This window comes from Serinus canaria, chromosome 25, assembly GCF_022539315.1.
Source record: "Serinus canaria isolate serCan28SL12 chromosome 25, serCan2020, whole genome shotgun sequence".
Taxonomy (NCBI): domain Eukaryota; kingdom Metazoa; phylum Chordata; class Aves; order Passeriformes; family Fringillidae; genus Serinus; species Serinus canaria.
In genome coordinates this window covers 8,560,894-8,572,077 of record NC_066338.1, presented here as the reverse complement: position 1 = coordinate 8,572,077, position 11,184 = coordinate 8,560,894, and the positions used below count along the sequence as shown (strand labels likewise).

General features: G+C 47.8%; 1 protein-coding gene and 1 long non-coding RNA gene across 3 annotated transcripts; both read left to right on the top strand.

Moving 5' to 3' along the window:
- The first annotated feature begins 269 nt into the window (after nucleotides 1-269).
- Nucleotides 270-6,971, top strand: LOC103824637 (zinc finger protein 239-like). The gene is made up of 4 exons (XM_050984776.1): nucleotides 270-1,797; nucleotides 5,977-6,031; nucleotides 6,218-6,864; nucleotides 6,963-6,971. The coding sequence occupies exons 1-4, from the start codon at nucleotides 1,714-1,716 to the stop codon at nucleotides 6,969-6,971; spliced, it is 795 nt and encodes a 264-aa protein (XP_050840733.1). The 5' UTR covers nucleotides 270-1,713.
- A 3-nt stretch (nucleotides 6,972-6,974) lies between these two features.
- Nucleotides 6,975-9,468, top strand: LOC127060539 (uncharacterized). Of its 2 annotated transcripts, none has more exons than XR_007779716.1 (2): nucleotides 6,975-7,214; nucleotides 8,863-9,468. It is a non-coding gene; the product is annotated as an uncharacterized LOC127060539 (long non-coding RNA). The 2 variants fall into 2 exon arrangements; XR_007779717.1 differs by having other exon boundaries at nucleotides 8,831-9,468.
- Nucleotides 9,469-11,184: the final 1,716 nt, after the last annotated feature.

The following is an 11,184-nucleotide window of genomic DNA, read 5'->3' as shown; positions in this document are numbered from 1 at the left end:
TACCCTCCCAGTTCATCCCAGTCCCTCCCAGTAACCCCCCAGTTCAAAGCATTGACCCACCCCCCCCCCCAGTATAAACCAGTCACCTCCCAGTATGGAATAGTATCATCCCAGTGACCTCCCAGTCCCTTCCAGTCCATCCCAGTCCAAAACCAGTATAAAAATCACCCCTCAGCCCCTATTTATCCCTTTTTAAAATCCTTTCATCCCCTCCCAGTCTGTCCGTTTCCCCCGCCCTCAGTAAAAATCAGTACAAACCGGTACCCCCAGTAAGGTATCCACGGCCTCCCAGTACTGCCTGAGTTTCTCCTCCCACTGCGGGTGCCAGGTGGAGTCTGGGGGGTGGAGCTTAGCTGCCCATGCTGGGACAGAGAACTGGGATGGACTGGGAAGCTTCTGGGCAGCTACTGATGGGCACTGGGGGTCACTAGAAGGACACTGGGACTAACTGGAAGGGACTGGGATGTGGATGGGAGGGACTGATGGCAACTGGAATATACTGAGAAGGGGTTTGTGGGCACTGGATGGGACTGGGATGTACTGGGAGGAACTGGGACGTTACTGGTGGACACTGGGGGGTCCTGGGAGCCATTAGGAGACTGGAAGGAACTGGAAGGGAACTGGGAGGGTATGGGAGGGGAAACTGGGAGAACTGGGACAAACTAGGAGGGGAAACTGGGAGCACTAGGACAAACTGGGAGGAGATTTGTTTGTACTTCAAAGGACTGTGAGATTGGGGAGGACTGGGAGGCACTGGGAGATACTGGAAGGGATTTAGAGAAACTGGGAGCAGTGGAGGGTACTGGGAGGGAACTGAGAGGGACTGGAAAACACTGGGGAAGAAGTGGGAGGGATTGGTGGGGACTGGAATGGACTGTGAGCACTGGGATGGACAGGGTGTTCTGGGAAGGGAACAGCAATAAACTGGGAAGATACTGGGGGGCATTGGGAGGCACTGGTGGCAACTGGGATGGACTGGGAAGGGGGTTGTGGGCACTGAAGGGGACTGGGAGGGACTGAAATATACTGGGAGCTACTGGAAGGAGACTGGGATGGACTGAGAAACTAAGAGACTAGAGGGGATACTGGGAGCACTGGGATATGACTGGCAGAGACTGGGAATTGGTTTGTGTGGACTGGATAGGACTGGGAGGGACTTAAACATACTGGGAAGTTACTGCGTGGTAATTTGTGGGCACTGCGAGGAGACTGGGAGTAACTGGAAGGGCACTGGGAGAGAACTGGGAGAGGATTCATGGGGACTGGGATGGATTGGGAGAAACTGGGTGGGGACTGGGAAGTTACTGGGTAGTTACTGGTGGGCACTGGGGGGTACTAGGAGGGAATTGAGAGGGCACTGGGATGGATTAGTAAAGGTGCATTGGAATGTTATTGGGAGCCACTGGGGAATGGGGGGGGGGGGGGGAGGGGCGGCCACCGGGCCCGGCCGCTTCCATTCCCGCGGAGAGGGGGGGAGTTCCCTAACCATTTCCTCTATTCTCCGCGGGGGCTCCGGGACCTGCAGGCAACGCCGCGGCTCAGGTAGTCCCGGCGGAGCCCAGCGGATGCCGGGGCCTTTCCGGTGATCCCGGTCCCGGTGAGATTCTCCCCGCCCCGGTGAGATTCCCCCCGCCCCGAAAACGGGACCCACCGGAGCGGTCGCGGCGGCTGAGGGCAGCGCGGGGGCTGTCGGAAGTGGCGACGCCGCGGGGCATGCTGGGACACATCGGCAGGCGCCGCTCCCCGCTCTCCGCGGCAGGCCTCAGTGTTGGCGTGGGGCAGTGCAGGACCAGGGAGGTGATGAGGGGGAAAACGCGGGGTGGGTGGGTGTGGCTGTGAAATTAATCCACGATGTCAGAGGTTTATGTCCAGAAAGGAGACAGAGGGGTCCTGTAACTTTATTCGAATAAAGGGAGAGGCCATGGGGCATTTCCCGTGAGGTCTCTCAAATGGTTGGAGGATGCAGCCTCCCTTTTATCTTAAAATCCCTGCTGCATCACCCTCTTCCTTTTTCCCACGGCTGAAGTAATCAGAACGTACAGACTTACCGAATCGCCTACTCTATGCACACCCCCCCCCCTTTCATTTTATAAAAGAAAGAAAAACCTACTCATTATTTGACTAAGTCTTTGTTCTCATGCTTTAGGTTCAGGAATTTAACAGGGCCTTGGTTGAGCAACAGTCTGTGTTGATCAGTAACATTCTCTAGAGCTAATAGCTTCTTTTGTTACTTCCCTATCTCTGAGTTCATGGTCCTATCCCCAAGCAGATTCACACAGTCTGTTTGTAAAGGCACATTCATCTTATTTCTTTCCTCTTTTTTATTTTTTTTATATCCCTCCTCTTTTATTTTCTTAGTAATTGGCTTTACAAACTTTTATTACCATTGATTTAATCTTTTCTTCCTGGGTCTTCTTTGACCCAGTGACATAATTCTCTGTCCTTTAGTTGTGTAATTTTCCACAGATTCCTCCTTTTTATGCTAATAGTCAATATAATACCATCTGATGTTGAAATGTTCCATTTCTCATCTGACTGGATTTCATTCCATCTGCCTCAATATTTGCAACAATCATGAGGAGGGCAGTTGGGGGTTCAGCACTCTAAACCCAAAGGTAAGGCTTATTCACAAATCCTTTTTCCTGCATCTACACCCTGTCCTTTTAAGGCAATAAATTCCTCTTTCAGAACAATGAAGCTGCCATGGACTTCCTTCCTCATCCCAAAATCCCGTTCCATTATGGACCTCACACGGGGTGCTGACCCACCATTTAGGTTCGGCTTGGCTGGCCACCCATGGCCAGCTTTCAAATCCTCGTGCCCCTCCTGACCCAACAATTTCTAAGGTTAAGAATTTTTGCTACTTCTTCTCCTAAGGCTGCAAGTTGATTCTCCTGCCTCTGGCCCACCCCTAACTGACAACATAAACTATTAAGAAAAATATACTGTAATCTAATTATTTAGTCAAATTCTCACAGGGTCTTCCCCACCACCTGTGGTGACTGAAGGTGCAGAAACAATTTAACATAAGGAAAACAGTGACAATAAGAATTGTCCTACCAGTGGCTGGAGATGCCAGAGGAGGGGGGGCAGGCAGAGGATTTCAGCAGAGGATCTGTGGGCAGGCCCAGAGGCTCGGCCTGCTGTGGAGCCCTGGCTGCTGCTGCGTTGCCTTCAGGGCAGGCTCAGTGGGGCCTCCCATCCTCCTGCTGCAGGTGGGAAGTGCAAATCTCTGGGGCTTCCAAGCCGAGCCGAGGCTGAGGGGTCCCCCCGTGTTCAGCTGTGCTGGTGGCTGTTTCTGGCCCCAGGGCCACTTGGCATGGACCACAGCACTTGGCCACCAGTGATGCTGCTTTGCACTCCTTAGGCAGGAGCCGATGTCCTGGGTGGGTGTTGGGAGCAGCAAAGTCCCAAGGCAGGGTCAGTGCCAGCCCAGCTTCCTGTGGGAGACAGGATTCTGGCCACAGCCTGCTTTAAATACACATCTCTTATCTCCACCCTGCACTAGGTGGAGAATTACCAGGGTAAGGAATTCCAAACATCAATTTCAAGGGAGATAATTGAATATCTGCCCTGGGTTTGGCTTTTATTCTTGCCAAACCCAATGGCAAAAGCCGTACCCATGCTATCTTGGTTTCTATTTCTAGCTTCAATAGGTGTTTCTTTATTTCTTCACTCATTTTTTTTTTCTACCTGACCTGAGCTCTGGGGGTGCCAGGAGGTATGGACGTTTCATTGTATTCGTAAACCAGTCATAACCCCTTAAAGAATTTTTCCTGTAAAATGAGCTCTTCTGTCTGAGTCTATTGCATCCATGATCCCATATCTTCAATTTATTTGTTCCAAAAATATTTTTGGAACTGATCCTTTAGTTGCTGAAGCAGTTGGAAATGCTTCTGGCCACCCTGTTAGCCTGACATGCTATTACCAGAAGATAGTTAAGCCTTCCCACTTGGGGCATTCTGGTAAAATCCAGTAAAATCCACCTGGCATCTTTGGAAGGGGCATACAGCCCAAGGCCTCCTTCCTCTGGCAAGTTTCTTTTTAACTTGGTGTTGTGAGAAACAACTGCTAACTTTGAAAATTTAAAAGGTTTATTAAACCTTGACAAAAATACAACAAAAGGACTACATAAGGAAAAATTCACAGTACTGGGAACTACCCTTGTAGATACCACATGGCCAGTTCATCTTCGGGATGGATGCTCAGTCTTTTATACCCCTGGGGGGTTGCATCAGCCAACCCTGGCCCCTCCCAAAGTCTGTCAGTCAGCTCTTCTTTGCCACTTATTGCTGGTGACTGCTTTCTTGTAACTTGATTGGAGCTCAGGTGTTGCCATGCCACATCCCTTAAGCAGCAAGCTTTTTCATTCCCAACTGCCCCATGCCAGGGAGATGTGCATGCCTTCTTTCTACCTGTCTTAGACAGCAGTACAGAGGAGGGAAAAGGGAATTATGAGGAGAACAGAGGACATCTAAACTAGAATAACATAACTATACATCACTTAAGCTTTTCTTAATATTCACACAATAGTCATCCTTTAATTGCGAGAGCCAATAATCTCATTAGCTACCTATAACAGTCTCTTGGGGATGGTTTTTTATCTCATATAGTTTTTGGGGTGTATTGTTTTGTTTTGTGTCCAGGGTGGTTGCTGCTCTGGGAGTATTGCAATGAGTGGAAGCCAGGTTGGGGTTTCCAGAGAGAGTTTGGGGCAGGGTGTGGGGCAGCCCCTTTCCTTCCAAGCCAGCTGTTGGAGTGGCCATGCTGCTGGTGTTTCTGACCTGGGATCCTGCTGCTTCTGTGGGTTCTGTCTGTTTCTTTTTGTTTCTTTTCCTTTGGCACTGCGACTGGGCTTGCTGGCTTGCTTCTCTGCTGCTTGAGAGCCCAGAGCCGCTGCGTGCTGTGCCAGGAGTGGGAACACCCCGTTCCCCACTGGGGGCTGCGTCCTCTGCACAAGTCTGGATCCCAGGACCAGCCATTGCCAGTGAGAAATGCGGGGAGCAATTCCCTGTCCAGCCCAGCTGTTCTCTGCCATTGCTTCAAAGCTTCTTGAGAGACTGTAACCCAACACCTGGACACCCCACAGCTTCGGGCAAGCCCCTGGAGTTTCTGCTGCCTCTCGCTTGCTGCCCTGGGTGAGCCTGCCCTGCCATTCCAGCTTGCTGCTCCTGAAGTTCTGGCTATAGCTCCTGTTGCTATCCAGAGGGGGCACTGGGAGCAGCTGCCCTGGGGTCTTTGTAAAGGAAATCCCTTTTCCATCCATTAATTTCAAACTTACAATAATTATGAGGGAAGGGGGTCATGTTCTCCATTCCAAGGTTCCAGCCTTCCTTGGCCAACACCTGTCTTTCTTGGTGTTAGCACAAATCGAGCAACCTTTAGGAGCTTGTTTTGCCATACCAAAAATACCCAAGGCAGGACATCTTGGGGATGGCTTCTGCCAATCCTCAGGAACTCCAAGGGCTCCCTGCATGGAGCTGTTTCAATATTTGTAAGGCTGGAGGCTTTGGTATCCATCCCTGACAGCCTGGAGGAGGGGGGGAGCCTGGAGATGAGCAGGGTTCAGGAGATGAAAGGGTCACCAGGAGAGGGGTGAGCCCCGAGTGCGTGGAGTGGGGGGAGCCTTGGACCCCTGGGAACCAAAGCAGAATCAAGGGAAAAGGGACTTGTGGGACCTGCAAAACCTTCCAGGCATCCCAAAGCAGGACCATCCCAATCCAATCCTGTGGATTTCCCCCCAGAGTGGGGGAATCCATAGGACCCCCAGCAGCCCCAAGAAGGGGGGCCTCAGAACCTCAAAGTGAGGAGATTAGAAAGGGAGAGGCTTTTTTGGTATTCACTCTTGATTATTGGAGGTTTTACAGACACCAGACACCTGGTGACTTCTAGACATGGACTTGGGCAGGAGGAACACCCAACCCAAGGCACTCACACCTTGTTTACCCCCAAAACCAGGATTTCTCATTCTCAAAGCTTGGCCAGATGGAGAAGGAGGCTGCGAGGAAGATGCCCTGGGACACCCTGGCAGGTGAGGAGGAAGTCAGTGCCCCTTTCCCCCTCTCTCCTGCTCCCATTTCCCAGCCCAGCATGGCCCCCAGCTGCAGGACAACCCCACTGCCAACACTGTCCTGCCGGGGACCCATTGGGAGTATCTCTTGCCCCTTCCCTCTGGCACAGAGGCAAATCCCATCTTCTCCTTGTCCTTCCTCCCCAGACAAGGAGCAGAGGACGGAGACCAGGGAGGACAAATCCTTGCATCAGGACGTTGTAGAAGAGGCCATTTTGAGCAACTCCATAGCACAGGAATCCAACAGGAAGGAAAAGCCCCAAAGATCCCACATGAGGAGGGGCTCCAAACCCAGCCCAGGGTGCTCTGAGGAGGAAAGACCTACCCTGTGCCAGGAAGGTGGACAGAGCTTCAGCCAGAGCTCAGACTTGGTGGTCCCTGAGCACTATCAAAGCAGGGAGAAGTCGTACAAGTGTGGGGAATGTGGGAGGAGCTTCAGCCATAGCTCCAACCTGAAGAAACACCAGAGGATCCATACTGGGGAGAGGCCCTACAAATGTAGGGAATGTGGGAAGAGCTTCAGCCGTAGCAACAACCTGGCCCGTCACGAGAATATCCATGATAATGAAAGGCTTTGCAAGCGCTCTGAATGTGGGAAGAGCTTCAGAGAGATATCCAAACTAAACCAGCACAAGATAAATTGCTCTGGGGAACAGCCCTATGTGTGTGAGGAATGTGGGAAGAACTTCAGCCGGAGATCCAACCTGGTCCGTCACAAGAGGATCCACTCTGGGGAGAGGCCCCTCAAATGTCCCAAATGTGGGAAGAGCTTCAGCCAGAGCACCCACTTGGATGTCCACCAGTGCATTGACACCAGGAAACAGCCCAACAAGTGTGAGAAATGTGGGAAGAGCTTCAGGAAGATTCACAACCATCTGTGTGTGGTAACCAGGGTATGTGACAGTTACAAGTGCTGGGAATGTGAGAAGAGCTTCAACCAGAGGTCCCACCTAACAGTCCACATGCGCACTCACACTGGGCAACAGCCCTACAGGTGTGAGGAATGTGGGAAGAGCTTCAGCGATCGCTCCAACCTGAACCACCACCGGAGGATTCACACTGGGGTACGGCCCTACCTATGTGAGCAATGTGGGAAGAGCTTCTCCAGGGGGTCTCACTTGTCCCAGCACCAACAGAGGCACTGGTAAGGAAAGCTCCGCGAATGCCCTGACTGCAAGAAAAGCTTTGGCTGATGGTCCAACTTCAGCACCTGAAACCTCACCATTTTAACTACCATTTGGGAGGGGAATTTGGTGTTTGGGAGATATTTCAGAGAATTTGATAGTTTTGGGGTATTTGGAAGAATTTTCTCCATCACTTTATGTTTGAGAAGCCAAGAGGGATAGATCTGTCATCTCAAAACCACTCAATCTCACTTAAAGCTATTCAATCCCATCCCAAAATGGCTCAATCCCAGCCCAAAATTACTCAATTCCACAGCTCCTCAGGGTGGGATGGGGTTGGAAGGGGATTGGGAGGCATGGATTGGGGGAAGTAGGGCTTGGGAAGGAGCTCCTGATATCCAGGAGGAGTGGGGTGGGTTTGTATGGGGATTGGGAGGGTGGGGCAGGGTCTGGAATGAGACAACCAAAGGTTGGGGATAATGAAGGGATGAGGAACCCTGGGGCATTCCATGTTCCTGAAGGGATTTTGGGGCATCCCACATTTTGGAAGTGGTTTTGGGGTACTCTCCAGTTCTTGGGGGGTTCCTGAGAGCAGCTCCATGGAGCCCAGTTGCCAGGGGTGGTTGTCTTGGGCACAAGCTCAGAGCTGTAGCCAGAGTCTGTTGCCTCAGTGTTGCCGAGCAGAGAAATGATTAATCACCCCAAACATCTCCAGTGTGAATTGGGTCAGAGCAAGTTTGTGTAGGTGGGGTGGCTGCTGCCCCATCCCCAGCCACTGCAGCCTCTGGTCCAGCCCCAGAGTTGCTGCCAAGCCCAGGGCACCCCAAAAATCCCACCTGTGAGAGGGACCAGAGCAGGTAAAGGGGCCATGACACGGCTGTGACACTGACATGTCCCATGTGAGCTGAGATGACACTAGATCCAAAGCCATGGCTGTGGATATTTCTCTCCTTTCTCTCTCTCTTGCTCTGTCTCTCACTCTTCTCCTGACTTCTTCTCAAAATCTGGATAACTTGAAGTTGGACGGGTTAGAGTTTGCTGAGTCTGTGCTTTCTGAAGTGCCTTACCATAATTCCAGATTTAATATAAGTTATAAGCTAAATTAAATACTACCCTTCTGTAAATTGTTAAGTCATTAGTTAGATTAAATACTGTTAAGTGTTGTTCCTTTGCTAAATTGTTATGTTTAAGGTATAAGTTAAGGTTAAGGTATAAATTAAGTTTGAGTGTTTGAGTCCTGTTAAGCTTTTAGGCCATATTCCTTTTATCCTTGCCCTCACTGTCCTTTTGTCACATGCACCTAAACACACATGGACAATCGTTGGTTCATTTCCGGTTTGATTGCCTGGATTTTGTTTTGTTTTGTAATTGCTTTGTTTCTTTGCTGTGCTTGAAGTCTCCAGTCACAGGTAGAGTGACTCTTCCCAAAGAACTTTGTCAACACCTGTGCTTCTAATTGGTGATTTTTGTCGAATATGCTAATTTGCTAAACTTATAAAACTAATTACACCATGGTGGGGTGGCATTTTGTGGACATCTTCCATATTTGCCCCTTGGAGGCCTCCAATAAAGACCAGCCTTTATATTACCTCCTATACTAATATTATCTCCAAAGGGTGTTATTTCATTTCCAAAGCTTTTAAGGCATCCGTTTTTCTGGCATCTCAGATGGGACTGGACCCAGCAGCCTCCCTCTGTACCAGAAACATCTTGCAAGGAACTCTTTCCTGCTGAAGACTTGTAAGAATTTCCCTGCAGTGACCTGAGGGGTGAGGAACCATGGTCCAAGGACCCCACAGAAGGTAACATAAAGGCAGCTCTTTTTGTGGGGTAGTGTGAAATTGTGTATTTGTGTGTTTTCAGGAAAATCAAGACTCTTAGAAACCAAATTGTGACATTTTACAGGATCCCACCTGTTTCGTAAGGTTTGTTAGGCCACTTATTCTGTCCCAGCGTGGTGTGGAGAGGGAATTTGCTTTTGGGGTTGTTTCTCAAGAGTTTTTTTTTTTCTCTTTCATCACTTTTTCTAACTCTTCTGCGGCCATGGTGAGTGAAGGCAGAGGCGGAATCCAAAGGCTGATGTCACTTTTGTAGCTGAAATCTGAGACCTTTATACCAACCTTTAAAATATGAATTATGAAAACACTGGGTGATTCATCAGTCACTCTATTTGCCAAATGCTTCTAAGAAGGATCTATTGGAATTTTGCAAAGTGTGGAGAATAACAGATACTTTAGGATGGTTTACTGAATTAAATTTTAAAAATACCTTCTGCATCCCTGTGAATAAGAAAGGCCAAGGACTAAGCAAAGGAAAGAAGGTAAAAATATGGACTAATTCTGAATATGCATTTAATGTTTTTGGTCATCTGGAAAGAAAGAGGACTGACAACTGTTCCAGGCCATGGAATTGAACACACTGAACAAATCCATGCACTGCTACAGAGTATTTAGAAATCTAGAGAACCAGCCTTTATGCATTGCAAGATTCATCAAAATGGGGAAGCCACTCTTGAATTAGAGAATCTTTTTGATGATAAAATAGTAAAAGAAGCAAGAAAAGGGATCTTAACAATGGTGCCACAGAAGGAAATCAATTTGTCAAGGTTTGCCCCAAAATGTGATGAACAGAACCATCAGTTTTCTGGCAAAAAAGGTTGAAATCAAGGAAAAGGAATGGACTGTTACACCAGAGGGACAGACTGCAGTCTCACCTCAGTGAGAACATAAAAAACACTTGCAGGGGAACAAGAAACCTTTTGAAACATCTGAAGAAAGCACTAACAGAAAGGAGAAAAAACTGATATTGTACAATCTGTAACAAATATGAAATCTTCTCTAGAACACACCCAAACATGAGCAAAAGAGTTGTGTTAGAAATCACAGAGGCAGGGATTCTCTTGGACATTTTTGGCAAATAAATTCTACTGAGTTACCACCCAAAAAAGATACAGGTATGTATTAGGGTTAGGTGATACCTTTAGTGGACAGTCTGAGGCTTACCCCTGTCACACCAACACAACAAAAGGAGGTGGTGGATATTTTACTAAATCATATAATTCCAGTGTTTGGGGTTCCTTTGGAGTTGGTCCCCTTGTGATTGGAGATGTTAGTCAAATGTTGGGAATTGTTTGGGATCTATAAATTCCCTATACACCCCAGATAAATGGTAAGACTGCATGTGTGACTGGAACCCTCAAATTAATAAAATAAAATTAATAAAATTTGTTGGAAACATCCATGACATGAATTCAAGTCTTACCCATAGCCTTGCTGAGAATCCGCATACAACCAAAATGTTGCAATAAGGTAGAAAAATTATTAAAAAAAGGCCTCATAAAATCAGGCCTGTTGTGTTAGATCAGTGACCTTGTCAAGCTAGCACTTTGCAAGTTCCCAGGTGAAAGCAGTCCTGGTGTGAAGAGTTTGTTAGCATAACAATTTATTCCTGGGTGAAAAACAACTAGCGCTTGCATAAACATTAAATCTATCCCATGAGAACCAGTGAAGAAAATAAGTAAACAATTTAATAGAGAGATTTGATGGACAAGTAAAATATCTCTTACTAACCAATAAAGTAATTGGCAAGAAAGCTACTAACCCAATTGGAATCACACACGAGGTATGTAAAACTGTATAAAAATTACTTACTTGAATAAAGAATAAGCTTTTTCACCATGAAGAAAATAAAGTCTCGTGTGATTTATTCCAATACCAAAGTAAAAAGACAACATACGTTAGAATGAAACATTGCATGGCAGGCTATATCAAATTGTATATACTATATATATATGTAATAGATATAATTAACACACACATATATATATATTCTTCACAGGAGGAATTCATATATGAGGGGAAAAATTAACTTACAGAGTGATTTAATTGTTTGAAGTTCCACTTTGCAGAAATTCCAGAGATTTGTCATGTTATCCAGAGAAATATCTGCTCCTGAAAAAACTGGAAAACAGAGACTGACACAAATCAGGAT

What these genes read in the sequence shown, in the direction of transcription:
- LOC103824637 (XM_050984776.1), top strand. Translation starts at nt 1,714, where the DNA reads ATGCTGGGACACATCGGCAGGCGCCGCTCCCCGCTCTCCGCGGCAGGC. An exon ending in GGCAGTGCAGGACCAGGGAG is followed by an intron (nt 1,798 to 5,976) that starts GTGATGAGGGGG and finishes TCATTCTCAAAG; the next exon opens with CTTGGCCAGATGGAGAAGGA. An exon ending in GCCCTGGGACACCCTGGCAG is followed by an intron (nt 6,032 to 6,217) that starts GTGAGGAGGAAG and finishes CTTCCTCCCCAG; the next exon opens with ACAAGGAGCAGAGGACGGAG.